This window comes from Somniosus microcephalus, chromosome 8, assembly GCF_052327205.1.
Source record: "Somniosus microcephalus isolate GS21.2 chromosome 8, FLI_Smic_1.0, whole genome shotgun sequence".
Lineage (NCBI taxonomy): Eukaryota > Metazoa > Chordata > Chondrichthyes > Squaliformes > Somniosidae > Somniosus > Somniosus microcephalus.
In genome coordinates this window covers 191,934,010-191,961,675 of record NC_140994.1, presented here as the reverse complement: position 1 = coordinate 191,961,675, position 27,666 = coordinate 191,934,010, and the positions used below count along the sequence as shown (strand labels likewise).

Below are 27,666 nucleotides of genomic sequence, written 5' to 3'. Positions count from 1 at the left end.
TTGGTAAAATTAATTTATTTCTATGATAATCTGAAAAATTAATAAATACAATAAAGAAATGGCAGTTTCCACTCACTAATACTGAATACATCACATCCTTTTTTCATGGACCTATATAGCAAAGCATAATAAACACTAAAACAACCTGCAGTTTTCAAAAAAATCTTTCCAATTTTAGATTCACTTACAATTCTTACCTTACATTTCATTCACAAATACCAAACGATAGGTGACACTGCCTTAGCTCGCTGCGGTACACCTGCAGCAGCCATTAACATGGAGTACCTGGTAAAGTACCCTTCTGTAGGGTACACAAAAAGAAATGTGCAACTTTGTGCCATTGACATTTTGGATACTTCAATGAATCCAAATGCTTCAAGAATACAGAAGGAAATCAGGCAATATTTATATTTGTCTCTCTCTGTTATTCTCTTCCTGTGAATCTGTTACAATTCTTTTTTTTTGGTCTCCCCAGAGAGTCTTGGCCATTGCTTACAAGTCATTTCATCTTTCATCACTTCAGAAAAGTTTGATTTTTGAGAGATGTGTACAGGTTAAAAAAAATTCCAAAGAAACTCCAGGAACTGAAAAATTCTGATGTACAATACAGCTTCAAAGCAGAACAACAACAAAAATCACTGAGGGTTGAAGATCCCTTCAGCCCTCCTTCAAAAATGACAGTGTAAAATAAATCATCTGGTCCAGAAAAAGTCCATCCAAACTTTACTGTTGTATTGCAAATTTCCCACCAGATGGCAGAACAATCAAGAGAAACACACTTTCTGCTCTGCTCCTCCTCGTTGGAATTTTTGCTGGGCAAGAATCAAGATGAGCAGGCCCCAAAAGTTAGAGCTGTGGAGTCATCCAACCTGTTATTGTAACAATAGCCCCAAGTACACAGAGGCTGCCTTTTCATACATCAGTGTGAATCATCAGTAAAAATGCAAAGCACGTTGCCTTATGCTAGCCCAAGGTGTTCTTTTCCTTCATTATAAAATCATTTTCATTTTCTACACTTAGTTTGGAATGTAGCTTCTAATTGCAGAGATAGTAACCCTTAGAACATTAACATTGGCTGAGTTTCAAAATCAGTACCAGCACACAATGAATCCATTTGACCACCTGGTAGACTAGTAAACCAGCTGCTTATCTCCATGTAATAAAGCATGCTCACCAACAAAGGGAAATAAATCAAAATGTGGCTTCAACATTCATTTCTTTGTAAACATTTGTTCCATCACTCTACGAATCAAAAGGATCACCATTTGGTCTATAAATCACCCTGTTGGAGTTGGTGGGTATCCCTTTTATTCTGAAAGGGAAAGGTGACATAACACGTTTCTGGGTGGACACTTCAGTCAGGTAAAAGGTTCCTTTAACTAACAACACTCTTCGTTACTCTAGTGATCTCTTCAGAAAGGCTCCAGACAGATTACATCATACAACAATAACAGAAGGCCTCTGCTTCACCACTGAGCAGCAGAATACAATCCATCAGACCACCTACGATGGGATACAAGTCTTGTCCTCGATAATAAAACAAAGGTTTAAAAAAATGTTTTGAGATAAAAAAAATTATAAACAAAAAAATTAAACTTTGTTTGGATTTTGTTCAATTTATGAGCAACTTCTCATGAGTAGCATATTACATCGCCAACCACTGAGACTCCATCTTTGAAGATCTCTTGCAACTGGCTTGTCAAACACTGCAATAATTTGTAACGACATTGATCAGCACGGGTCAGCCATCAGAAGGGAATTCGGTCTCTGCCGCTGTCTAATGCTGCAACACTCCAGCACCTGGTAAGACAATGCGTGTTAAGAGCATCACCGGTAGAAACAGGAGCCCAAAACCACACAGTGATAGGCCCATTCACCGTGTCGGCAGTCCCATGTCAGCAAAGTGAGATCCAATTATTTCTGTCTTCTGTCCAATCAGTTTATTATACACCAAGGGGTTTCGTTCAGGTCGCATTCCAGTAGGATGTTGATGATGGTGCAGTGCACCCCTCCAATCGTCAGCTCTGTTCTGGACCCAACGTTGAATTTCAAGTTCTTCAAACCACCTTCTTTGTCAACCTTAAACTGTTCCTGTTAATAAAAGGAGGGGGGAAGAAACAGATGTGTATCAGTAACTTTAGCCTCCATCACATGACTGGAAGAACTGAAGGCAGAATCAGATGTTATTGAATCCCACTTTAGTGATACCTATCCCCATTATTTTACAGTAACAGATAACAATAAATCAATCCAACTCACCTGTGCAGCCGTTACTGCCTTCTGCTCCCTATGGCAAGAGGATTTAGAAGAGGTCTCAATTGTCTAAAGACAACAACAGGCTCCCCCCCACCACCAACTTTTCTTCTTTTTTGTCCTGAAGATGCTGCTAGATATGGTCCAATGAGCATCAGCAGCCCGCCGGTACTTTACCCAAGTGACCATTCTTTACGTGCAAGTCTAGACAGTGACTGTCCCCATGCTATTCATCTATGGAGGGCATCATAACATCAGCCTGATCCTGGCCTCAACTGAAGTCTACACCTGCACTTTCTAGCAAAGGTCACTGGACAGTGATCAGGAAAGGGAACCCCAGCTGATTTCCCCCCCACCCCACCCAATCCAACCGTTGTGCCCTTTACAGTTGTTCTGGTTGTGGTTAGGTAACTCAGCACAGACCAGGGTTGAGCCTGGGGCCTTGTAGTCTGCATGGCTTAGCACAATGCAGAAAGGCTGTTTCATATGGTTTCTCCAATAGAGAGGAAGTCATAAACAACATACATCATAACAGGAATTGTTAATGGGGGCTTTTATTTTTTTTTTAAAGACAGGAACCATAAGCTCAAAGTAATGGACATGACCATCTGTAATTTCTCAAACAGCAACTTCCTAATCTGAACTGTACCAGTGAGCAGACCAGCTTCCCCACAGGTAAGAACAACAAAAATCATCCTGGGTGACTATCACAACTACAACTCTCAGCTTTAGGAGAGACTTGGCCACAGGTTGCTTTCCTGATCTATCGGCCAAAGGGGACTGAAGGAGAAAAGTATAAATGGCAACAAAAGCTAGAACTATGAGTAACTTGTGTTGCATCACAGACAATGGCACATCAGTAAAGAGGTCATTCAGTACTACTGCATCCTGTACAGAGCCTCGGAGAACAGTGAAGCTTTAGAAATTAGAGTAAGGGTTAAACATTTTGTAGTTTTAAGCAGCTGTTTGTTCAAACTTTAGCCAAATAAATTACATTAACTCTGATCAAAAACTATATATTATTACACCCAGCTCGAAACCCACCGATATTGATGTTTACAGTGCACTCTCACCCTCTAGTATTAATGATCTCAGCATACTCTCTCCTTGGACCCACTGTTAACTGCAGACTACCCCATCACTCTCACCTTCTGGTATTGATGACTGTAGCATTTTCCTTTCTCACACCCACTATTGCAGTTGCAGCATGGCCCCTCTTCCTGATGATTGCTGTGTACCTCCTGCAATGGCCCACAATGTAATGCCAGTTGGACTCACTGGTACTGGCGATTGCAGTATAATCCCACAGTCAGACTGAATAGTACTGATGATAACTGCAATATATTCCCCATACTGATGATTACTTTTCCACTCAAACCACTGGTATTGAGGAGTACAGTCTATCTCCTACTTGCACTCGCTGGTACGGATGGAAAGAGTACATTCCATACCTGCTTCTGTCCTGACACTCTCTTCTGGTCTCGTCTCCTCCATGCTGGGTCATGGATATGTCTGAAGGTTTTATACCCTGTTGTAATTCCAGTGGGACGGTAAAGCTACACATTCAAAATAAAATACATTTTGTTTTAAGTCTGCTGTACAGCGGAAGAAGCTTGTCGTCCATTTTGTGTTATCGAGACATTAAATTAGTTCCCTTCTCAAACAGATAAGAACCATTGCATTCATTTTTAAAGAGTGAGTTTAGATGACTCGGTGAAAAGGCAAATCAGAAACCCACAGTACTGCAATAACTCTCCTTCTGCCCGTTATGGGATGTGAATGTAGAGCAAAAAAAATGCGAATAACAAGATCAAAGCCCATTTGGCAGTAGTGGAACAATGTGCTTTGTGTACAGCAAATTTCAAAAAACATACAATAAGGCATAGCTGAATAGGCTAAATGCTGTAATATAATCTAGGGGTCTTGCTAACTGTGTAAACCTGAGAGCAAAGAAACCCCACAATACTCTTGTTAATCTAGAGCTGTTTATAATAGCAGACATATTTTTTGCCATGACAGGAACACATGCATTCCATGGGAAATTCAAAACTGTGTTAGACATTCTCTCCCTCATGCAATTCTGCAAAAATCAACGCAAGAATACTTTTGTGGGATAAGTGTTTCAGAGGTTAACACAAAAATATTGCTTACTGCAAATATAAAAAGAGTTCAGCAGTACAAAATGTACAGGACTAACACTGCTGCAGAACACTATTATAATGCATGCAGTATTATTGTCCAATTATATTGTCACCTGACCTCACAGTCCAGCTTTAACATAACGTTGTAAAACAACCCGGCCTGGAATTTCCTGTGGCGGTGTAATCAGCAAGTTATGCTGAATTCTTAACCAAAATTCACAGCCAAGTTAACGTTGCCAATAGGCAGCAAACTTTCCTGCCAAGTTCATTAGCCATTGCCAGAAACAAGAGGAAACCAGTATGAAATATCTGGGCCTGAGGAAAGTGTAGAACTCGCACCATATATTCCTCTAACTATGTAAATGAAATTTGAAGCCATATAACCATCACAGTAGGCACAGTGGCCTGGAGTTTCCACTCAGTTGCAATTCGCCCAAATTCGGCCAAACCAGCGCAAAACATTGAGGAATTTTAAGCACCAATCAAGTCTAGTGCAAATCAAGTTTCCGTGATCTTTTGTGCTAGTTTAAAAAACATAGCATTGGAAGCCGGCCCCCCCCACAAAACTGGCCCCAGATAGAATTAATCACCATGGCGAGTTTCGCTAATTGTGCCCGTTTGTGGGCCTTCGAGAAATTAAGCTTTCTTTTGGCTCAAGTACCCTAACGGGCAACTTTTAAAAATTAAAAAATATTTAATTTACTCAGAAACTGACTACTGTACACCAATGTAACTAGTAAATGGTTCTGTATAGTTTTTTTAAAAGTCATTTTCAATTATTTAAAATCAGGTTACTCACATGTACCGCGAGACACTTTTTTATAAACCCATTTTCAGCTGTATTAACGGCCCGGAATTTGCAGTCGGGATGGAACTGACAGCGTTCGCTGTCATTTCGCCTTTGCAACTGACCGCAACTTTGGGATTTGGCACATGCACAGGCACATGTGGAAATCCTGAAGTTGTGGTCTGCCACTGACAGTGTCCCCACAGAGCCGGCAATCTGTGTAATCACCCAAATCAGGGAAACAGACAAAAACTTTGGCTCTTCCGCAGTAATTACGCTGTTAAATTCCCCACTAAAAGTTAGACCCAAAGGGATTAGGCGCAGCTGCTTTGGCAGCATATTGACTGCTAAACAAATTTTAATTTTGTGCAATGTGAAATTTGTCCATTTTAATAAAAATTAAAATTAGGAAACTTCTTTTAAAAAAGTTTTTAATTAAAAAAAAAAGTTTGTCCATCTTTATTTCAGGTTTGCCTTTTCCCCATGTGAAAGCCCCAATCTTTGTTTCGCTCGCTCTAACTATTTAAAAAAGTTAGGGGGAAAAATTGAGTCGTGCGCCCTTTGGGGCGCTAACTTCGCCGGGCGCTATTTTTACTGGCCTGAAAAAAATTAGCGCCCCCACGTCCAAAATTCATCGGTAGCACCCCAAGAGTGAAGTGGGGCGCTACTGGCAGCGCCCCACCTCCCTCTTGGGGCGCTGCGAGGGAATATTGCAACGCTGTGGCCGTCACGCCGTGGTACTGCAGGCCTTCCACCCCTTCTTAAAGGGGAGGGGCCTTGCGCAGCGTGACCCAGGGCCCAGCTGGGCCACCAGGGATCGGAGTGCCGGCAAAAGAGCCCGGCACTCAAGAGAAGTGCCGAGCTCAGGGAGCGCAGCCGGCACTCCACGGGGGAGCTGCAACGGAGGCAGGTGCTGGCAGGTGACCAGCAACAAAAATGGCCACCCGGCACCTCGCCTTTAATTAGCGCCGCCCCGGCCGCAGGTAGGCCCCGACCCCGTTGGATAAAGCGTCCGTCGCTAAGTCGGGGGGGGGGGGGCAGTACTGAAGATCGCGGCCGGGGCACTGCGCACGGTGATGACGTCATCACCGGCAGCACAGTATCACGGGGCACTAACAATTACCGCCGCTGCTAACTTCCCGCTGAATTTCACGGGAGGAGTTAGCCACGCCGCGCCCGGGCGCTAGTTGCTTTGCGCCCCGTTAGCGCTCTCTTAGGACGCTAACGGGAGACGCAAATCAACCAAATTTTTCCCCCTTAGAATTTTAAGAGCTTATTCACTTTCTTGTTTGCTGTCTGTCAGAATTCTACGTTTTGATTGGCTGCTTAGACAGCTTGTTGACATCACAACAGCTCCCTCAAGGGGATCCCCAATAAAGTCTGTTGATTTGAATTGAATGTCGGAAAACCAAAGTTCTCGACACACGGATCGCGAGATCCTGGTGCAAAACATACTTCGGGGCCAGCAGCGAGCGCCTTCGCTTCACTGCTGACTGCAAATTCTGGGCCGTTAACCCACTCTTAAATATATCAAGGAATAATTTTTAATGCAAATTTTCCTTTTAAATTACATTGTAAAACGCTGCCCGATTGCACTTGTTAATGGCAGATTGCAAATGAGTTTGAGCGGAAACTTGAACAAAAAAGTTCAATTCTGAAAACTAGCACAATTTTGAGCGCAATTGGCGGCTGGATTGACAATTGCACCCAAAGTGGAATCTCTTGGCCAGCATGTTTAAGAAAATGCAATTGTGAAAGCTTTTCAATTTTTAATGTAACTCATTCTGTTCCCATAAATAATATATACAAAGAAACACAAAATACAGTGCAGTGAGGAAAAATAAAAACATTGCTTAAAAAAAAATCTCACCATTTAACACCAGAAATATATGACTTTGGGTCCTGTTGCACCTAAATTTTTGGTGTAAATTTACCCCGATCTGAACCAACGTAATCGCAAGATTTTGCATGTACTGTTCTTTACCATGGGGGAAGGTGGGGGCAGAGAGAGATCCATGATAATGAGCCACGATGCATCCGGGCACAGGCCTCAGTGAACTGGCATAGTGGGGGAATTAAAAACCAGAGCGTGTCAGGAAGGGACAGAATGTATAATGATAATAAAGGTAAAGTAGTAAAAGGGGTAAAAGCAGGAATAAACTGTCAGAAAACTTATCTGAAAGTTCTTTATCTGAATGCACACAGCATTCGTAACAAAATTGACGAGTTGAGGGAACAAATAACTACACAGGGGTATGATCTGGTGGCCATTACGGAAACATGGCTGCAAGATAATCATGACTGGGAACTAACATACAAGGGTATTTGACAATTAGGAAGGACAGGGAGGTGGGGTTGCTATGTTAATCAAGGATGGAATCACTGCAATAGTCAGAAATGATATTGGGTCAAAGGATCAGGATAGTGAAATAGTTTGGGTGGAGATAAGGAATAAGAAGGGGAAAAAGTTACTAGTGGGCGTAGTCTATAGGCCTCCTAACAGTTGCAACTCTGTTGGTCGGAGTATAAATCAGGAAATAGTTGGGGCTTGTAATAAGGGAACAGCTATAATCATAGGGGATTTTAACTTTCATATTGACTGGACTAATCAAATTGGGCATGGCAGCCTTGAGGAAGAGTTCATAGAGTGTATTAGGGACGGGTTCCTTGAGCAGTATGTAACTGAACCAACCAGGGGACAGGCAATCTTAGATCTGGTCCTGTGTAATGAAACAGGATTAATAAAAAATGTCCTAGTAAAGGATCCCCTTGGAATGAGTGACCATAACATGGTTGAATTCCAAATTCAGTTTGAGGGTGAGAGAGTTGGATCTCAAACCAGCGTACTGAGCTTAAATAAAGGAGACTATGAAGGTATGAGAGTAGAATTGACTAAAGTGGACTGGGAAAACAGATTAAAGTGTAAGACGGTACAAGAGCAGTGGTCTACATTCAAGGAGATATTTCACATCTTTCAAGATAAATATATTCCACTGAGGAAAAAGGGGAGTAAAAGAAAAGACAGCCATCCGTGGCTTAGTAAAGTAATAAAGGATAGTATCCGACTGAAAACAAGGGCATATAAAGTAGCCAAATCTAGTGGGAGGATAGAAGATTGGGAAGCATTTAAAAGCCAGCAAAGAATAACTACAAGATTAATTAAGAAAGGGAAGATAGATTATGAAAGTAAACTAGCAAAAAATATAAAAACAGATAGCAAGAGTTTCTACAACTATATAAAAAGAAAAAGGGTGGCTAAAGTTGTAGTGTATGTACCTTTAAGAGAGAACTACTTTTACAGCTCCTGTATACTGTAGTACCGGCAGTGACCACACCTGTATATAAGCCTTGAGCATGCCGCTGTACTGTCAGTCTTGAGACTACCCTACTCCAGTAAACACCTGTTGATTGTTAAGTTACAGCCGCCGTGTAGTTATTGGAAAACATCATACTTTAAGAATCATGGATTCAACAGTGGCGACGAGGTCGATTCGAATCTGCCTGCAACTCTGCATTTCCCTTCAAGGATTCGCTCCGGGAGGGCGGTGGAAGAAAGTCGAGGCCAGAAGCAAGGGCGTCGACCACGAGCAACCGCCCAGTCATCCGGCAGAGAGTGAACATCGCAGGGGAGGCTGTTGAGAGCCGGGCTTGGTTCCCCAGCCACGACGATCCAGCAACAGACTGGCAATAGGTACAGCGCAGACCCTTCCCGGACAGCGGCGGCTGGAGCCGACCGACGGCATAGAAAAAGCCGAGCAGCGTCGACGGGGCAAGAGAGAGGGTGAAGCGCACAGGGCGCAGCCGGGGGTTGAAAACCGAGCGGCGTCGAGGAAAAACAAAAGAGAGAGAGGGTAAAGCAGCAGCCGGGTTCAGGACCGAGCGACGGCAACGGGAAAGGCGCACAGGAGAACGCGCAGAGCACAGCCAGGGCTCAAGGGCTGAACCGCGTCCGCGGGGAGAAGAAGGGAGAGCGCGGGAGACGCCATTGAGCTGCGGAGAAGAAGGGAGAGCGTGGGAGACGCCATTTTAGAAGCCGCAGCGGAGAAGAAGGGCGAGCGCGGGAAGAAAGGAAAGCGCGGGAGACGCCATTTTGTGCCAGCGGAGAAGAAGGGAGAGCGCGGGAGACGCCATTTTAGACAGTTAAATCACACTCAGGGATGCCGAAGAGTGGCAGTATCACTGTGTTCGACAATGAAGTCGAAGATTGGGCGACATATGTGGAACGCATTGAGGTGTACTGCAGGGCGAATGAAGTGCCAGATGCTAAGAAAATACTGATTTTGTTAAATTCCATGGGTGCAAAAACTTATGGCTTACTGCGAAACCCAATAACCCCAGAGAAGCCAGTGGATAAGAATTTCGAAAACATAGTGGAAATCCTACAGGACCACTTAAACCCCACACCGCTGCTGATAGCAGAAAGATTTAAGTTCCACAAAACGAACCAGCATAAAGACGAAAGTAATGCCTAGTACTTAACGGAACTGTGCAAGCTATCGAATCACTGCCAGTTTGGAGTGGGACTAGCAGATACGTTAAGGGACAAGTTTGTGTGTGGGCTTCAAAGTGAAGGAACCCAGAAACGGCTTCTATCAGAAAAGGATCTTACGCTGGACAAGGCTTTCAGCATGGCAGTATCACACGAAGCAGCCGCACGGGGCGCTGCAGAGATACAACGGAGACCGCAAGAATATGGCACCAATGAAACGTCATATAGAGCAGGGAAGTGTTATCGCTGCGGCAGAACAACACACGACCAGAAGGATTGTTGGTTCAAGGACCAAGTGTGCAGACAGTGTGGAAAAGCAGGACACATAGCAAGAGTCTGCAGGTCAGGGAAGAAAACCAACAGCAAGAAATCTCCACAGGAGAAGTACAAAAAGGTACATAAGGTGATGGACAGTAGTTCAGATGAACAGAAAAGTGATACAGACTCCGGAAGCAAGGAGCTGGGTTGTCTGAAACTACATAAGGTAACCAAAATGGAGGATCACCAGACTATCTGGGTCACACTCAAGATAGACGGGGTCCAAATGAAAATGGAATTGGGGACACAGGATCAGCCCTAACAGTCATAAACCAAAGGGACTACAAGCGGCTATTTTCACATATACCCTTGAAAGCTACAGAGATTGTCTTGAAGACGTACACGGGGCAAAAAGTCTACCCCAAAGGAAAAATAAGGGTGAAAGTGACATACAAAGGCCAGGAAATACCTAAAATGGACCTATATGTATTGCCAGATGGAGGACCACCACTACTAGGACGTGAATGGATCCGGAAGATACAATTAGATTGGCATTCCATACAGGCACTGAAGGTTGAGGCCAAAAAGGATGACGACGTCACACCTGGACGACTGTCAAAAATGCTAACTGACGCACAAGTGTTCCAGGAGGGACTCGGAACACTAAAAGGCATAACAGCAACGATTAAAATAGAGGAAAATGCAAGCCCAAAGTTTTTTAAGGCCAGACCGGTGCCTTATGCGATCCAACCAGCCGTAGAAGCAGAGCTGGAAGGGTTGGAACGTTCAGGAGTACTGTCCAAAGTAGACTGGAGCGAGTTCCTGTAATGAAGAGGTCGTTGAGTAATACGCCTGGGGAACCAAAGAAGGTCCGCATCTGTGGGGATTTTAAGGTGACAGTGAACCCAGTCCTTCACACGGTACAATATCCGCTTCCACGGATTGAGGATATTTTCGCCTCGCTATCTGGAGGTAAACGCTTCAATGTAGGACAACCAGTCTTGGCCCGTGACTACCGAACAGAGAAATGGCAACCCGGAACGATATGCACACGGCAGGGGCCATTAATGTACACAGTGGATGTCGGGGAGAACATTGTGAGATGCCACGTCGACCAGATCTTAGCGTCACAGGAACGAGTCAACCCCATGTCTCGCGTCCCTGGGGATGAACCAGACATACCGGTAGCATCTACCTCAGAAACAGTAGCAGTGGAAACTGATGAAATAACCGACGAAAAGGGGCCAGAATCGCCTCCGCACCAAGAACAAGAACCTCAGGAAAGGCGCTATCCAGAAAGGATCAGGAAGCCGCCCCAAAGACTGAATCTATAAATGGACTATTTCAGTTTAATGTGCATGTTAAAGTGTTAATTGTTATTTGAACATTATGGGTACTGCTAATCTAAAAGGGGAGGAATTGTAGTGTATGTACCTTTAAGAGAGAACTACTTTTACAGCTCCTGTATACTGCAGTACCGGCAGTGACCACACCTGTATATAAGCCTTGAGCATGCCTCTGTACTGTCAGTCTTGAGACTACCCTACTCCAGTAAACACCTGTTGATTGTTAAGTTACAGCCTCCGTGTAGTTATTGGAAAACATCATACTTTAAGAATCACGGATTCAACAAAAGCGAACGTTGGTCCCTTAGAGGATGGGACCGGGAAACTAGTGGTGGGGAACATGGAGATGGCAAAGATGCTGAACAAATATTTTGTATCAGTCTTTACAGTAGAGGATACTAAAAATATCCCAACACTGGACAAACAGGGGGCAATGGGGGGGGAGGAGCTAAAGATGATTAAAATCACTAAGGAGATGGTACTCAGTAAAATAATGGGACTTAAGGCAGATAAATCCCCCGAACCTGATGTCCTACATCCTAGGGTCTTGAGAGAAGTGGCGGTAGGGATTGTGGATGCATTGGTGATTATTTTCCAGAACTCCCTGGACTCAGGAAAGGTCCCGGCAGATTGGAAAACTGCTAATGTAACACCCTTATTTAAGAAGGGAAGTAGACAAAAAGCTGGAAACTATAGACCAGTTAGCCTAACATCTGTGGTTGGCAAAATGTTGGAGTCCATTATTAAGGAAACAGTAACAGAGCATTTGGATAAACATAATTTAATAGGACAGAGTCAGCATGGTTTTATGAAGGGGAAGTCATGTTTGACAAATTTGCTCGAATGTAACATACAGGGTGGATAAAGGGGAACCAGTGGATGTAGTGTACTTGGACTTCCAAAAGGCATTTGACAAGGTTCCACACAAAAGATTACTGATCAAGATAAGAAATCACAGGATTGGGGGTAATATACTGGCATGGGTGGAAGATTGGCTATCTAACAGAAAACAAAGAGTTGGGATAAATGGTTCATTCTCGGGCTGGCAATCAGTAACTAGTGGTGTTCCGCAGGGGTCAGTGCTGGGACCCCAACTCTTTGCAATCTATATTAACGATTTGGAGGAAGGGACCGAGTGCAACGTATCCAAGTTTGCCGACGATACAAAGATGGGAGGGAAAGCAATGAGTGAGGATGACATAAAAAACCTGCAAAAGGACATAGACAGGCTAAGTGAGTGGGCAGAGATTTGGCAGATGCAATAAAATGTTGGAAAGTGTGAGGTTATGCACTTTGGCAGAAAAATCAAAGAGCAAGTTATTATCTAAATGGAGAGAAACTGCAAAGTGCTACAGTACAAAGGGATCTGGGGGTCTTGGTGCATGAAACACAAAAAGTTAGTATGCAGGTGCAGCAGGTGATCAGGAAGGCCAATGGAATCTTGGCTTTTATTGCAAGGGGGATGGAGTATAAAAACAGGGAAGTCTTGCTGCAGTTATACAGGGTATTGGTGAGGCCACACCTGGAATACTGCGTGCAGTTTTGGTTTCCATATTTAAAAGATATACTTGCTCTCGAGGCGGTTCAGAGAAGGTTCACTCGGTTGATTCCGGAGATGAGGGGGTTGACGTATGAGGAAAGGTTGAGTAGGTTGGGCCTCTACTCATTGGAGTTCAGAAGAATGAGAGGCGATCTTATCGAAACATATAAGATTGTGAGGGGGCTTGATCGGGTGGATGGGGTGAGGATGTTTCCACTGATGGGTGAGACTAGAACTAGGGGGCATAATCTTAGAATAAGGGGCTGCCCTTTCAAAACTGAGATGAGGAGAAACTTCTTCACTCAGAGAGTAGTAAATCTATGGAATTTGCTACCCCAGAGAGCTGTAGAAGCTGCAACATTAAATAAATTTAAAATGGAGATAGACAGTTTCCTAGCAGATAAGGGAATTAGGGGTTACGGGGAGTGGGCAGGGAAGTGGACGTGAGTCTAGATTCGGATCAGCCATGATCCTATTGAATGGCGGAGCAGGCCCGAGGGGCCGTATGGCCTACTCCTGCTCCTACTTCTTATGTTCTTATAAAAATCCGGGCATATTGTAAATATGTGCGTAACACACTTACACCCATAGTTCCTAGATCTTTTACTGCGGAAATTGGCTTTAAACCGTGATTGCGCATATCTCTGGCCGCAAATTCACAGTAAATTCCAGACCCTCCTTTTTGTTACGTGACAAGGAGTTCCACGGAAACAATTAGTGACCATAATGGTCCCAGCCTTTCATTATTTCCAACACATATCAGTGTGTAAAGCAATTACCATTCACCAGGTGTAATAGACTCTTGTAGCAAAAGCCCTGTTAGGGAATTCATAGAGGATCATGCATATAGATTATTAGGAATATACACGATAATGCGAACATGGAAGCTGGGAACAAGAGTTCTTTCTTAAACCACTAGCTGCACTGCACCCAATGTCGCCTAACAATCAATGGCAGAATCTCTGTCACTTCACCCGGCTTAAACACGTCAATACAGCAACTTGAGGGATAAATACATCACATGGTGCATTACTGCTCGATTCAAGCCAGAGCGTCCTAGGGTTGATTCCAGGTCTCTGTTGAGTTAACTGATCATCGTTAGAGCAGTAGTGGGGATACTATGATTGGCCTCAGCCACTTTAAACAGGTTAAGTGAGTGGGCAAGAAGGTGGCAGATGGAGTATAATGTGGGGAAATGTGAAGTTATCCACTTTAGTAGGAAGAATAGAAAAGCAGAATATCTTTTAAAAGCTGAGAGACTAGTAAATTTGGTATGCCGAGGGATTTGGGGGTCTTTGTGCACGAATCACAGAAAGTTAACATGCAGATACAGCGAGCAATTAGGAAGGCAAATGATACGTTAGTCTTTATTGCAAGAGAGTTAGAGTATAAGAGTAAGTCTAGCTGCAATTAGAGGACTTTGCCAAGACCACGCCGGGAGTACTTTATATACAGTTTTAGTCTCCTCACCGGAGGAAGGATATACTTGTCTTAGAGTGGGTGCAATGAAGGTTTACTAGATTGATTCCTGGGACGAGAGGGCTGTCCTATGAAGAGAGATTGAGTAGACTGGGCCTATACTCACTGGAGTTTAGAAGAATGAGAGGCGATCTCATTGAAACATACAAGATTCTGAGAGGGCTTGACAGGATACATGCTGAGAGACTGTTTCCCTAGCTGGAGAATCTAGAACTAGGAGGTCATAGTCTCAGGGTAAGGGGTAGGCCATTTAGAATTGAGACAAAGAGAAATTTCTTTTTTTCAGAGGGTTGTGAATCTTTGGAATTCTCTACCCCAGAGGGCTATGGATGCACAACCATTGAGTATATTCAAAACTGAGATCGACAGATTCTTGGGCACTAAGGGAATCAAGGGATATGGGGATAGGGTGGGAAAGTGGAGTTGAGGTCGAAGATCAGCCGCAGCAGGCTCAAGGGGCTGGCTGGCCTACTCCTGCTCCTATTTCTTATGTTCTTATCTCAGAAAGGGTCGGTGCCATGAAGCGAGGCGAGGAGAAAAGCAGAATTGAAAGAACACAAACTACAAATACAATGTTCCATAAAAGCCAAAAGCACTTTTATTGCCTGCTGCCATGTCAATTATCCAAGCACCAGTGGTACTACTTAATACACCATCTTTCCCACTCACATTTCTCAGCACCATGCCTGCTTCACCCTAGTCCGCGAGAGGAGATCATAGGCTGAAAAGAGCATGCAAGAGTCATAGCTGAGAAATTACCGAGAACAGATGGAACAAGAATTTCACAACAGAGCAGAGTTTAAACTTCCTTACACTAATACAGAGAGTTTAAGGTCTCTCTCATAAATTCTGGTGTACCTTAGTTTGAGATGATTACCTGCAGTCCTGCTGCTGTTATTCTACGATAAAATTCATCATCCTCACGGCCCCATCCCCAAAACCGGTTTGACATCCCATTACACTGCAAAAAAAATAATAAAACGGGAATTGCGTCGAATTTACAGCACAGAAACAGGCTACTCGGCCCAACAAGTCTATTCCGGAATATATGCTCCACATGAGCCTCCTTTCACCTTACTTCATCTCACCCCATCAGCATATCCTTCTATTCCTTTCACCCTGATGTGTTTATCTAGCTTCCCCTTAAAGGCATCTATTCTATTCATCACGTGGTAGCGAGTTTCACATTCTCACACCTCTCTGAGTAAAGAAGTTTCTCCTGAATTCCTTATTGGAATGATTAATTATTGAAAAGCAGCTATGATCTGAACAGGTTGGGCAGGGAACCAATCTCAAGACAATCAGAGCACAATAAAAAAAAAGCATGTTTCACAACTTGTAGACTAAAGCTTATATAATAATGAATAAAAGGGCATTAAAGGACACTCCTTTCCCATCCGACAATCACCTCTTCAAAATAACACAATTGTTCCACATCACAGGGATATTCCTAATGTCTGCAATTTGGCATCTGTTGAGTGATAAATAACGAGAAATTTCTACTGAAAATTTATTGGGTTGAAAGGCTTGTGCCCCAGAAACATTCTGCTGTGTTTAATGGGCTAGCTGATGGCTTCAGCTCTAAGTTTTGTGATTGGCAAGTCCTACAATCAGTAAAGAAAATTACCCAGTGATGTCAGCCTTGGCTAAGTGGTAGCACTCTCTCACTTCTGAGTTAGAAGGTTGAGAGTTCAAGTCCCAGTCCATAATCTAGGCTGACAATTTAACGCAGTACTGAGGCAGTGCTGTACTGTTGGATGTGCAGTCTTTCAGATGAGACGTTAAACTGAGGCCCTGTCTGCCCTCTCAGGCGGATGGAAAAGATCCCATGACAATATTCGAAGAGGAGCAGGGTAGTCCTGGCCAATAGTTATCCCTCAATCAACATTACTAAAACAGATTATCTGGTCATTATCTCATTGCTTGTTTATGGGACCTTGTGAGCAAATTGACTGTCGTGTTTCCCTACATTAAAGCAGTATCTACACTTCAAAAGTGCTTCATTGGCTGTAAAGTGATGCGACATCCTGAAGTCATGAAATACGCTCTATAAATGCAAGTCTTTTTTTCTTTCCCCAGTGATGTGACTGTTTAAAATCTATCCTGGAGGGAATTGTAAACCAGGCAGAGTTCAGTCATGTTCAACCCTTTCATTTCTAACTCCATCACAGTTCCAAGTGGTTATAAATACTACTCACGATGGTAACAATGACTAATTTAACTGTCTTTCTCCTATTCTTGCAGGTCCCCTTCAACCGGACGACACCTCATAGTTACGACCTCAGTGCTGTATTGTTACTCACCAGTTCAAAGTGCTGCTTGGTGAGAAGGAGGATGCCTCCCACATAGCTCTTGTAATGGTAGAGGGGATGAAGTTCTGGGGATGCCACGTGGAAGGGTCCTTTTTCAGGATACCCATAGTCCAGTTGGTCATTCTGGGGCAATAAGTCCACGTCGTGCATAGCGAGGTAATCCGTATCATTCCCACTCTCCAGGAAACCCACGTTTATTAAAGAGGCTCGATTAAACCTGAAGGTACAAAATTATTAAGATGAACGCACACTCAGGGTCCCTTTTTTACCTCCAAAAATTAAATAAAATCCTTTCGACTCTTTCAATTCTGAGTTTTTATTGTTTTAAAAACTGATCGCTGATGACTGTTCTGAGGAAATGGCTAAAATCAGTTAACTAGTCCCCGTGGAGTACAGTTGCTTAAAATAAGGCCTGTTCCCTTTATGCTATATATACAATGGTTAAAAAGATACACACACAGCACGACCCTGCATCTGAGATAAGAGCGATCAGTTCTCAGGCTGCCATCTATCTTAAGGCATGATCTAAACTATTAGCTTTTTATCAGGGGCGGAGCCAAAGTTGAAGGGAATGGGGGGGGGGGGGGGGGGGTAAAGAGAGCAGGTTTGAAGTCCATATTTGGCAAACTTAGCCCCCAGAGGCAAAAATTTAGGTGATGGGTCTGGGGTCACCACAGGCCTCTCACCTCTCCTCTCGCATTTAACACTGGTGTCCATGTCTAGATGAAGGCTGTTGCAAGGTCTGGAGTTGAGTGGTTCTGGTAGTACCTGAATTGAACATCAGCGAGCAGGCTATTGGTGAGTAACTGTCACTATTAATGACTTCTTCCAGCACTTTGCTGATGATTGGGAGGAAACTAAAAAGCTGATGATTGGCCGGTTTAGATTTGTCCTGCCTTTTGTGTATTGGACATAGCTGGGCAATTTTCCACGTTGTTCGGTAGATGTTAGTGTAATTGCTGCAATAACTTAGGTAGAGGGCTGGCTAGTTGTAGTGCACAATCTTCAGCACTACAACCAGGCATGTTGTCAGGGCCCATTGCCTTTTGCTATGTCCAGTGCACTCCTCTATTACTTAATCTACTCTATCTATATCCCTCTCTCTATCTCTATATCTCTCTATTTCCACTGGTTGGGGATTCTAGGACTAGAGGCATAGTCTAAAAATTAGAGCCAGACCTTTCAGGAGTGAAATTAGGAAACACTTCTACACACAAAGTGTGGTAGAAGTTTGGAACTCTCTTCTGCAAATAGCAATTGATGCTAGATCAATTGTTAATTTTAAATCAGAGATTGATAGCTTTCTGTTAACCAAAGGTATTAAGGGATATGGGCTAAAGGCGGGTATATGGAGTTAGGTCGCAGATCAGCCATGATCTCATTGAATGGCGGGAGCAGGCTCGAGGGGCTGAATGGCTTACTCCTGTTCCTATGTTACAGTCAATGAACCAAATTGGAATCTATGATGGAACGGACCTTGGGAGGAGGCAGAGTATGATTGTCCCCTCGGCACTTTTGGCTGAAGACACTTGCAAACGCTTCAGCCTTGTCTCTTGCACTCAAATGCTGGTCTCCCAAAGCGGTGGAGAATGGGATGTTCATGGGAGTCTCCTGCTCTGATTTGTTGCTTGACTGTCCACCACCATTCTCAACTGTATGTGATAGGGCTACAGAGCTTTGCTCAGATTGTTGGTTGTGGGACTGATTAGCTAATAAAGAACAAAAAAATGCTTGCCCACTGCTGCTTTTGGCGTTTAGCATGCAGGTAGGTCTTTGTTGTAGCTTCACTGGGTTGGTGCCTTATTCTACGGTATGCTGCTCTTGGACTGCCCTTCTACGCTCCCCAGCTGCTCTGAAGTTGCCTTCTGCAGAAACCCTAGCCCCAGCTATTGGAGGTGCAGTCTATGGATCCTACTGATGTGGAAGATTTACTACTGGAGGGAAAATAAACAGGATAGATATACGCATTTTGCTTTGGAAATTAGATGGCGATGAAGCTCATTAGTAAAGAAACACAACTACTCTGAAAATATAAAGCCAAAAATGACTCAGCAAATGGGAGCATATATAGGATAGGCGTACGTGTACCTATCGTGGGACACTAACTTGACATTCACTCAACCCACCCCTGGAGTTACTGGGGTATAAATTCGTCTTGGATGTTAGCGCAAATCGGCAGCCTGTGTTGCACTCTGCCCCATTTTCTTGTCCTGCTGCCGACTGGCTATTGCCCGGTTTACACTACCGCCCAAAACGCACTGGTGCCCCGCTATCTCCAGTTAGTGTGGCCAGTAGCTGCATTGTCTTACACATACAGTTGGAATCGCCATTCTTCTTGCTTTCAGTGGAGCTGCTGAAAGGATCATATTTATCTTTTTGGGAGGGAAAGGAAAGCACAAAACTCACTACAATTCGAGATCTCAGTAAAAGGAGCCAAGGCAATACTGGCGCCAGGCAATGATTGCATGAACATGGTCTGAAACGCAGTGTGAAAAAACATTCAATTTGGATAGCTTTGATAAGCCTTGCTACTGAAATTGGAACCATGCCTTTCCTTCAACTCCTGCCATACAAACTCTCAATCTGCTGTGACATTCCTTAAATACTTTATATGGTTACCAACAGAAGTTTCTGATTCTTACTGTGTGACAAGAAAAACTACTGCAAGATTATTTTAAAGTACTTCCATTAATTATATCTTTTAAAGCCCAGTACCTGAAGTGATCGACTTGGTTGATTACAAGGATCTTGTGTCTGATTTTCTTCTTGTTTAAAAACGCGTGCATGTACGGCACAAAGCTCAATAGTTCTTCAAAACGCTCCCTGAAAGGGATAACGATCGCTATTTTGTGAGGGCCCCAGGCTGGATTGTCTGTCTCCTCCCGACAAGACTGGTGCACCGAGGCGTCATCATTGCTTCTCTGGCTGCTGTTTATTCTGCAGTTGTAGTGCAGCCACATAACAGAGAAGAATCCAAGCATTATAAATGTACAGAACAGTTTAAAGATGGAACATCTTCTAGGCAACATCCTGAGGAGCACTCCTGACCTGAAAGGGACAACAGCACAGGCACTTTATTTCCTGAAAAGACTCAGTGGCTAGAAACACCAGGCCTGAATAAAGCTACAGAAAATGTTAGTGATAATGAGTGAAGCACCAAATGAATGCTGCTAATGTTCAGGACCTAATTTTTCCTGACTGACCCTTTCCAGAGTAAAATTCCACTGCACCACTGATTATGCCAAACTAACTGCTAAATGTTGCCGTGCGGTCTTTATGCAAGATATTAAACAGCTAAACGTCTATTTCTGTACTTTACACTGCATTACAGCCTAAGCCCACTCAAGCGCTCAAGCGCACACACGCACACTACATTCAGTGTAGGGGTTCGCAAAAAAATCCCCTCAGTCCCCGAAGATCGGGAAATATTAATCTACATCCTCTGGGTTGGACAATGTTTTAAACATACCCAGAATCGCAGGGGAGCTGCGTTGAGTTGGGCAGCACGTGGACAACACCGGAATCGAGGAACTTCGTGGAAAAATTCACACACTTTAAGACAGCACATTTTATTTTTAAAAAAGTACTCGAGTTTTGAACTGTGTAAATTGCAACGGGACAAAAATGGCCGTCAGAAAAGCATGGCCAAGGACAAAGGGGCTTGGAAAACAGCTCGTGTAGGTCTGTGAAAAGTGGGAGGATCAAGCAGTGGCAGTCAGATTCTGTCAATCAAAAAAAGGGAGTTTCCCTTCCCTACAGAAGCAATGTTTGTTTACAGAAACTGCTGCAGGATGTTGACATAAGGGATTAAACCACTTGAGACTGCAGTTTCAGTGACCGCAGGACCAAGGGGCTTCTGTTTACCTAGTAATCCAACTCCATTCAAAGCCCAGCACACAGTGAGAACACACCAAAATTACGGAAGAGACCGTTTAGACTAAGAAAGGAACAGTTTAAGAACTTAATGGGCTTGAATCACCTATTACCCAGACAATAGGGCAGTTGGATCCTTTTGTTTTAGCCCAAATGAACTTGGATTTGGGCGGGAACATTTCGGCCCCAGAATGTAGACACATTCAAGCCACTCCAAGCTTTATTCGAAACCCATTCCAGACAATGGGAGCAGTTTGGCCACTGGGAAATAGCCGGTTTGAATCAGCCAATCATGGCCTTTCTCTTGTGTATTCAAACTTTTCGGCGCAAATTTGCACACAGACCCTTTCAGCGCCAAAACAGCAGGAGCTCACAGGATATAAAGATAGCTTCTCAGAAGCATCTCTCTCTCTTATTTTCCTTGGACTGCAGGTGGGCTCTTCTCTCTCTTTGGACCATAGGTGAGCAGGTTTCTGACTCCTCAGCAAGGCAATCTAGCAAGGAGTTAGAGGGGTGGTAATTTAAGGGAAATTGCTAAGATTGTAAGACTTACATTGTAGCCATTTATCCCTCGTTTTTGCCGTCTGCCTTCCCCTGTTAAGCAATTTTACATTGATCGTGTGGTGTAGTTTCTTTATTGCTTTGATCGTGTGGTGTAGTTTATTTCGTTAATAAAGTTTGACTTTCTCGCATCCAGATCATTTTGTCCATTTTAATATATCATTAATTATAAGTTCCTCCAGTCAGAACTGGAAGGGTGGGTTTAGCGATTCGAAACCGCTGTTTGGTATTGGTCTCAGTGCAGTGGGAAAAAAGGCTGCTTGACCAGGTAAATTACCGTAGACCAGGTAAATTACCGTAAACCAGGTAAATTACCGTAGACCAGGTAAATTACCGTAAACCACAGAAAAGATGCCCCCCTACAACAGTACAAGCATGTGGGTCATATATACAGTGCACAATACACTAACATGCACATCGTACACACACTTAGTATATTTGGATAGTCACACACGCTGTACAGTTAGGATCCACATGTTATAGAAGACACGCTCACATGCAGTAGCACAGAAACATATGCCACTCACAAATCGAATTGCTCTGTGGAGAGATCGACTCGAGCACGAGCCCTGCCAGGCAGAACAAAACAGTTAGGGGATAGATCACTTGGACTGAAAGAATGTGATCACTCAAGTGGCCATTAATACACAATAAGGCATTGCATGCTTAGAGCAAACTTACGAGAGCAGATCAAGAGTAGTACTAAATTCTTAAACACTGATGTAATTGGGTTGTGCGCGTCCGTTTCTAGTTTACATTGGAGCAATGACCTTCAAGCAGACTTAGGTCTTTTACGCTTTATCACTTCTGTACAATGTTCCACAATACCCAGACTAAACTGCACAATGTATTTAAGGGAGAACCCCACCTTAGTGAAGTCACTGCTCTCACTACATTACTCAACCATTTCAGTTAATTGTCACCACTTTGTGGCAAGCTTATTCAGACCACCTCAGCTGTCAATAGTGGTCTCGCCTGCCAAGAATATTGGGTAATTGATGTCAAAACTCACAATACCCCTTTGTAGCATCAATCTAGTTTAACTAAACGGGGATAGTAACATGGGTGGAAAAAACTTTATAAACGTTCTCTAAAAATCCCCGTCGCATTATCTGCCGAAACCCTCATCCATGCCTTTGTTACCTCTAGACTTGACTATTCCAACGCATTCCTGGCTGGCCTCCCACATTCCACCCTACATAAACTCGGCTGCCCGTGTCCTAACACGCACCAAGTCCCCTTCACCCATCACCCCTGTGCTCGATGACATACAACGCTTCAATTTCAAAATTCTCATCCTGGTTTTCAAATCCATCCATGGCCTTGCCCCTCCCTATCTCTGTAATCTCCTTCAGCCCCACAACCAACCCGCCCCCCACCGAGATATCTGCGCCCCTCTAATTCTGCCCTCTTGAGCATCCCTGATTTTAATCGCTCAACCATTGGTGGCTGTGCCTTCTGTTGCCTCGTCCCCAAGCTCTGGAATTGCCTCCCTAAACCTCTCCGCCCCTCTACCTCTCTTTCCTCCTTTAAGACGCTCCTTAAAACCTACCTCTTTGACCAAGCTTTTGGTCATCTGCCCTAATTTCTCCTTATTTGGCTCGGTGTCAAAATTTTTGTCTTGTGCTCCTATGAAGCGCCTTGGAACGTTTTACTACACTAAAGGTGCTATATGAATACGTTGTTGTTGTTGTTATTGGTTGATTTAGAAAATACACCACTGGTGGGAGAAATCGTACTGCCCAGTGAATTGACCAAATAATGATGGATAGTGAAACAGAACGACCTTGGCAGGATCAACAGTAGCAAGACACAGGCTTTCAAAATGTCAACGTGATGCAGATTTACTGAAACACCATTTCAGCAAAAAAAGGAAGACACTTATTTACGTGTCAATAACAGAGTGATTAAGATACAAATGGTTACTTAGGGAAAATGAATGCTATACCAACAGCCAGTGCAATACACTGCATCCAAAAGCCTTCTGAACATAATGGTGCCATACATGGCATACAACAGTGTTCTGTGCAAATCATTGCATCTACCAAAAACAGCACGTCGCACTACATATATATATATATATATATCCACTAGCATTTGTATGATACGCTGCACTTCGCAGCGCTTTGTGTGTTACGCTGCATCGCCAACTGTACTCTGCAATATGTTCATCCGCTAGCACCAGTGCAATACACAGCTTCCAACAGTACTCTGCAACACAATGCAGGCTGGAATTTCCTGTGTGGGCGTAATTGGGCAGTTATACCCAAAATTACACCCATTTTGCGTGTCTATTTACACCCACATATCCTGCCAATCTCATTAACATACACCGAAATGTAAAACTAGGCATAAACAAGTGGAAATCAGCAGTAACAATCGGGTCCTGAGGAAAATGCCAAACTCGCACCATATACATTGATTTTTAAATATGATAACTCAGGTTTCAAGCCATCTAACTATCATTCATGCACATTAAGAACATGTAATCGTGGAAGCTTTTCAATTTTTAATGTGACTTATACTGATGTCATAAAAATGCATTCAAAAAAATAGAAAATATCTTTTTTTAAGTCATACAATAAAATCATAATAAAACACCAGGGGGGAAAAATTGAATCGAGCCCCCTTTGGGGTGCTAACTTTGCAGCAGAAATTCACCGGTAGCGCCCCAAGAGGGGAACGGGTACTGCGGGCCATCCTCCCCTTATTAACGGGGAGGGGCCTTGCGCAGCGCGACCCGGTGTCCAGTTGGGCCACCAGGGATCGGTGTGCCAGCAAAAGAGCCCGGCACACAAGAGAAGTGTCAGGCTCACGGAGCGCAGCCGGCACTCCGCGGGGGGGCTGCTCAGGAGGCCGGGGACGGCAACAGGGGCAGGTGACCAGCAAGAAAAATGGCCACCTGGCACCTCCCCTTTAATTTGCGCCGCCCCGGCCACAGGTAGGCCCCCCCCTGACCCCGTCGGACATAGCGTTCGGCAGTAAGTCAGGGGCGCTACTGAAGATTGCGGCCGGGGTGCGAGCGGGGCGCTGCATGCGGCGATGATGTCATCGCCGGCGGCGCAGCACCGCAGGCGCTAACGATTACCGCCGCTGCTAACCTCCCACTGATATTTGTGGGAGGCGTTGGCGGCGCCACATCCAGGCGCGAGTTGCTTTGCCCCCCCCCCCCGTTAGGGAGGCGCAAAGCAACCGAACTTTTAGGCCCTGGAAAATTGCTTTGTTTTCAGCTGCACCTAAAATTCTGGGCTTAATTTTACACCCGCTTTGAACCAGCATAGTTGCAGGAAATTCATGTGTATGGCTGTTTAGCATGGGGACACAGCCATTATGACCAGAGATGCGTTCGGGGGCAGGGATCGATAAATGGAGGAAATTCGGGCGTACCGCATTTAGGTGGATAACACGCTTGCACCCGAGTTTCCTTGACCATTTACATCGAGAATTTGCTTTTTGCCCCGATTACATGCGTCTGTGGGCACAAATACACAGGAAGTTCCACTTCTGCATCTCACAGCAGAAGGCTTTGTCCATCAGCACTCTCTCAGTGCAGCAGGCTGTGCCCGACAGCTCTCCATGCAGCAGGCTGCAGAGTCAAAATGGCTTTCTACTGGCTGACTTCAAATTCAAAGTTATATGCTCAGTGTTTAAGAATGCACATCCAGTTAATAACACATAGCTACAATACAATACATTTTAAAAAGAAAAATGTTCACTTTTAACTATCTCCCTCCCTGCTGGGGTAGAACTCATTGCCTTGCTCAAGTACCCATTATTCACATGGGTGCTGAATAATGAATATTGGCAGTCTATTTGATGATGGGGAGCACCACAACCAAGCCTATTCTCACTGGACATCCAAAGATGTACACTGGATAGTGATCAGGTGCGAGGCTGGCCAATAATTTACTCTCTAAACTAAGAATGCAGAGGCTAAAATCAGTTAACTCGGCACAAAGTGAGCCTGGGGTTTTCTTGTTCTGTACAACTCAGCCAGTCACTGGATTAACTCACTGAACCATTAGGGGAGAACTCATGTTGTTATAATTCAGCCTTTTAAAACATCATCTTCTTATTCAAATTGCTTAACAAGTTTCTATAAATGTGTTGTGTCTCTTACAATCTAAAATCTGCATCGCTTATTTTCTGCCCTTGCAGAAATAATATAATCCAGGTCTAACAATTAACCCAGATTTCAGTAAATAGTGTACTGATTTATGTAGGAGTCCTACTATACATTCAGATATTGGATAACAGAACATCTCTCACATGGAACTAGATTTCTGCAGGCTAAAAGAACTAATCAATTTATTTACAGTTAAATAATACTGTATACAGAAGCAAAGAATTAGCATTTTTAGAAAGCAGTCATCTTTATTTAAAAATAAATAGAAAAATATGATAGGCCCTTCAGAGTTCTCGCCAGCAATTTGCTATTTAAATTTCACAAGAGGATACGAACATACAAAATTGACGGGCAAGAAAAGACCAGCTGATCTATCAAGCCTACCCCAAATTGGTACAAAGCTAAGTAATTCTCTTCGAAGCAAGTAAATAAACCTTTTCAACCGCTGTTCAGAAAAATACTGCTTTTTTTACACCATAAAATAAAACAGCACTGATTTCACAATTTGTGACACCTGGTTCCAAATTTAAAAAAAAAAATGTTTTCCAGCACTGGTTAGATCCAAAACTTGGATCCGGCTGAGCCTTTGTGATGCATGGATTTGTTTATAAGAAGTTGTGGTGTTATGCATTTAACCGTCAGATAACATCAAACAGACTTGCAATGCTGTTCACTTCAAGGCCCAATGAAAAGATGTGTGGAGGGACTAGGCACTGGAATTCTGTGAAAGTGTAATGCATTTATTATGAAATTACTGTATTACGCCCAATTTAACTATGATAAAAACACAGCAATAATAGATTTTATCCTTCCAAACTTATGTCAAATTTGGGAAAATCATTTTGAGTTACAGAACACATGCCCGTCACTGGTGGTGAATTAACTGTATTCCACAAGTAACACATTAATTAATCTGCAGGTTTTCCTGTATTATTAGTTCCAATATGCTAAATAAACCTTGTGATAACCTAGACAGGTTTCCAAATTATATAGTCCAGGACTGTGACAAATTAGGAACTTATAAAGAATATGATGCAGAGAATGTAACTAAAACCACTGTAGCATAGCAGACTGTGATGTGAGGAGGCAACAATTTGTCTCTTTTCAATCAAAATGTTCTGTACACTCATGAACAATTACAGTACATGCAAACCAAAAAATGAGTGGGATTAGATTACTAGGTTTAGTAGAATCAGAGGGTTTCACCAAGATCATCACATTTCTGTATACTTTATACACTTGGGGATTTGGGTCACACATCTCTCCTGACATGCAGAGTTTAATTTATGCAGGTGTTAATTTCTTAACGTGCTAAAGACACTTCTAAAAACAACAAAAGCATAGTATCACATTCTATGAACAAGGCTGCTTATAGATCCGAAATGCTGAAGTGGCACTACACTTACAAAGAGTCACAAGAGAAGGTCAATTGGTATTACAAATCTACAGTGTACTATAAATTAATTATAGGCTTAATCACCTGTTAATTTCCTGTTAAATCCACTGTTCTCTTAACAGGTAAATGCATTGCTGGACCAGCAGTCACCCAGTACAGAAGGGTATGACACTGTTTAGGAAATGCATTAAGGCTTAAATAAAATGTAAATTTCAGGTCTCTCTTATTCAGCGTGATGCCTTTGTCCCAGTTTACCTGCTGTCTTCCTTGGTGAAATAGAGAACAGGTTTCCGTCTGGAGGAGTACATCATCTTCCTTCGCTCCTTAGCTTTCAGTCAGTCTCTGTCTCCTTCTCTCTGTCACATAGTCTCTCTTCGTGTGTATTCACCCCTCTTGGCAAAAGGCGCACAGTGTTCTCAACAGTCCTGCCAAAGATGACAGACATCCGGAGACCCCCACCGCCTTGTCAAAGGGAAGATGTGAGCTTCAAACCGCTTGTATTGTGCCAGGGAGTTAGTGGACTCAATGACCCACAAAGCCTCGTCAGTTGGGAGATGCAACCAAAGATCCTTTGAGCAGATGGCCCCAGAAACCCTTGGTCCTGTCAATGGGTACAGACGGACCCGGAGACGCTCAGTCCCGTCAGTGGGTCCAGACGGACCCGGAGACGCTCAGTCCCGTCAGTGGGTCCAGACGGACCCGGAGACGCTCAGTCCCGTCAGTGGGTCCAGACGGACCCGGAAACGCTCAGTCCCGTCAATGGGTCCAGACGGACCCGGAGGCGCTCAGTCCCGTCAATGGGTCCAGACGGACCCGGAGACGCTCAGTCCCGTCAATGGGTCCAGACGGCGCCGCCTGGCCTGTCTGACGGCTCCTCTCCGGCCAGTTGTTCTTTTTTTCTGTCCGGGGCCCCGCGGTCTCCCCCCCCCCAACTTGTGGGTCCCGATCCCCGAGCCCGGCTCCGCCGCCTCCCCCGAGCTTATGGCCTCTCTCCGCCGGCGGCGAGACTCCGACTCCCGGAACCCGCCGGAAGGAAAGTTTCTACACGCTGGCGATCGGCGCCACCTCATTCACTCTCCGCTGAAAACAGCACTGCGCACAAACG

General features: G+C 43.9%; 1 protein-coding gene across 3 annotated transcripts; it reads right to left on the bottom strand.

Annotated features, from left to right (window-relative positions):
- b4galt7 (xylosylprotein beta 1,4-galactosyltransferase, polypeptide 7 (galactosyltransferase I)) lies at window positions 1-27,666 on the bottom strand. Of its 3 annotated transcripts, XM_085995449.1 has the most exons (7): window positions 26,817-27,666; window positions 21,567-21,608; window positions 19,327-19,653; window positions 16,597-16,828; window positions 15,171-15,254; window positions 3,705-3,809; window positions 1-2,091 (listed from the first exon to the last, which is right to left on the bottom strand). In XM_085995449.1, the coding sequence occupies exons 1-7, from the start codon at window positions 26,870-26,872 to the stop codon at window positions 1,936-1,938; spliced, it is 1,002 nt and encodes a 333-aa protein (XP_085851575.1). In that variant the 5' UTR covers window positions 26,873-27,666; the 3' UTR covers window positions 1-1,935. The 3 variants fall into 3 exon arrangements, with proteins under 3 accessions (XP_085851575.1, XP_085851576.1, XP_085851577.1); XM_085995450.1 differs by lacking the exon at window positions 21,567-21,608 and having other exon boundaries at window positions 26,817-27,663; XM_085995451.1 differs by lacking the exon at window positions 21,567-21,608 and having other exon boundaries at window positions 26,646-27,662.

What these genes read in the sequence shown, in the direction of transcription:
- b4galt7 (XM_085995449.1), bottom strand. Translation starts at nt 26,872, where the DNA reads ATGATGTACTCCTCCAGACGGAAACCTGTTCTCTATTTCACCAAGGAA. An exon ending in GTAATCAACCAAGTCGATCA is followed by an intron (nt 16,829 to 19,326) that starts CTTCAGGTACTG and finishes ATAATTTTGTAC; the next exon opens with CTTCAGGTTTAATCGAGCCT. An exon ending in GAGTGTCAGGACAGAAGCAG is followed by an intron (nt 2,092 to 3,704) that starts GTATGGAATGTA and finishes TTTTATTAACAG; the next exon opens with GAACAGTTTAAGGTTGACAA.